At 39.9% G+C, this 1,885-nt stretch overlaps 1 protein-coding gene across 1 annotated transcript; it reads right to left on the bottom strand.

Moving 5' to 3' along the window:
- Positions 1 to 581: 581 nt before the first annotated feature.
- LOC121149982 (olfactory receptor 7A10-like) lies at positions 582 to 1,514 on the bottom strand. The gene has a single exon (XM_040970612.1). It carries the CDS (start codon positions 1,509 to 1,511, stop codon positions 582 to 584), a length of 930 nt encoding a protein of 309 aa, XP_040826546.1. The 5' UTR covers positions 1,512 to 1,514.
- Positions 1,515 to 1,885: the final 371 nt, after the last annotated feature.

The following is a 1,885-nucleotide window of genomic DNA, read 5'->3' as shown; positions in this document are numbered from 1 at the left end:
TGGGTAATGACTACATTAACTAAGATTCCCATCAATAGTGAATGTGGTACATATATACAACACAAAAACAAAGCCATCAAAGGAATGAAATCTTGTCTTTTTGCAATAAACTCAGTGCAGGTTGAGACCATTATAAATATTGAAATACACCAATCCCCCAAAAGACAAATTTATGTGATAGTTAAAGAATATGAAATTTATAGGCATGAAGTATAAAAAGTAGTATATGCACTGTAAAAAGTACAAATGGAATTAAAGGTCTAGCACATAAACTATCAACTGAATAACACCCATCTCTTCATTACATTTTTGAGCCCCTTGTATTTCTGGAATAATGTTGACAATGAAAGTGGGAAAAAGGAGAAATCAAAAATAAAGTGTGTTGATATTTAAGAGATAACACACAATGAAATACATTTACAGTGTACACAAAAGAATTAATATTACTAAAAGCAAGACAGTGAACAGAATGAGCAAGTAAAGTACTATTACTTCCTCTGATAAATGCATTATAGTGTCTGACACTGAGGCTTGAGACATGAACTCACTGACTCTGGTCAACCCTAACATTGTGGGTTCTACTACAGTTTATGGACCAAGAGTCTTTTCAGAGCCTTCTTCATGTCTGCATTCCTCAGGCTGTAGCTAAATGGGTTCAGCATGGGGGTGACCACTGTGTACATGACTGAGGCCACGGCAGTGGAGTGTGAGTTATAGGTAATAGAGGAACTGAGATACACACCTAGACCTGTGCCATAAAATAGGAAGACAACAGAGAGGTGAGAGGCACAGGTGGAAAAGGTTTTATACTTTCCACTAGCTGAGGAGATGGAACAGATGGAGGAAATGATTTTAGAGTAGGAGTACAGGATCCCAGCCAGGGGACCTCCTCCAAGCAGTATAATTGTGAAATACATTATGAAGTCATTGAAAAAGGTGTCAGAACAAGCAAGTTGGATCACATGGTTCAACTCACAGAAAAAGTGGGGAATTTCCATGTGTGTGCAGAAGTTCAGCCTCAGAACCAGTAAGCTTTGTAAGAATGAATGCAGGACACTAATGACCCAGCACACCAGAACCAGCAGGACACAGACCTCAGGGGTCATAATTACAGTGTAGTGCAGGGGGTGGCAGATGGCCACAAGCCGGTCATAGGCCATCACGGCCAGGAGAAAGTTGTCCAAAACTGTGAAGAGTATAAAAATGTACATCTGTGTGATGCAGCCTGCATAGCTGATGGCTCTGCTCTGCGTCTGGATATTCACCAGCATCTTGGGAATGGTGGTGGAGATGAAGCAGATGTCAGAGAAGGAAAGGTTGGAGAGGAAAAAGTACATGGGTGTGTGGAGGTGAGATTCTGAGAGGATGGCCAGAATGATGAGCAGGTTCCCACTTACAGTAACCAGGTACATGGAGAGGAAAAGTCCGAAGATGAGAGGCTGCAGTGTTGGGTCCTCTGAGAATCCAAGGAGAAGGAATTCTGACAGCTGAGTTTGATTTCTCAGTTTCATGTGGTGCACGTGAACCCAGAAACAGGTAGTTGAACCTGAGTCATATTCATACACAAAAAATGTAACCAACAGGGAAGAAAACCAAAATTCATGTTTTCATCTTCAAAATGTGGCTGCTGCATTTGGAGATGCCTTTGTTCCCATTTTGGACCCTGGCAGTGGAATCACTGACTCAGATTTTTCCCACAATCAGGCCTTTTGTAAATGATCAAATATTTCTTATATTTTAATGAGATATTATTTGACCACTTAAGAAATATATATGTATTAGTGGTTCCAAATGCACCATTGATTTTTCAATTAAATGCATGAAAAAATCAGAAGAAGCAGTGCATAATATATGGTTGGTTCTGTGTATCTTAATAGATATGGGA

Source organism: Ochotona curzoniae, unplaced genomic scaffold (genome assembly GCF_017591425.1).
Source record: "Ochotona curzoniae isolate NIBS_2020 unplaced genomic scaffold, NIBS_Ocur_1.0 scaffold_4921, whole genome shotgun sequence".
Taxonomy (NCBI): Eukaryota; Metazoa; Chordata; class Mammalia; order Lagomorpha; family Ochotonidae; genus Ochotona; species Ochotona curzoniae.
This window is presented reverse-complemented; position numbering and strand designations above follow the sequence as displayed.

Coding starts and splice junctions, on each gene's coding strand:
- LOC121149982 (XM_040970612.1), bottom strand. CDS start 1,511: ATGAAACTGAGAAATCAAACTCAGCTGTCAGAATTCCTTCTCCTTGGA.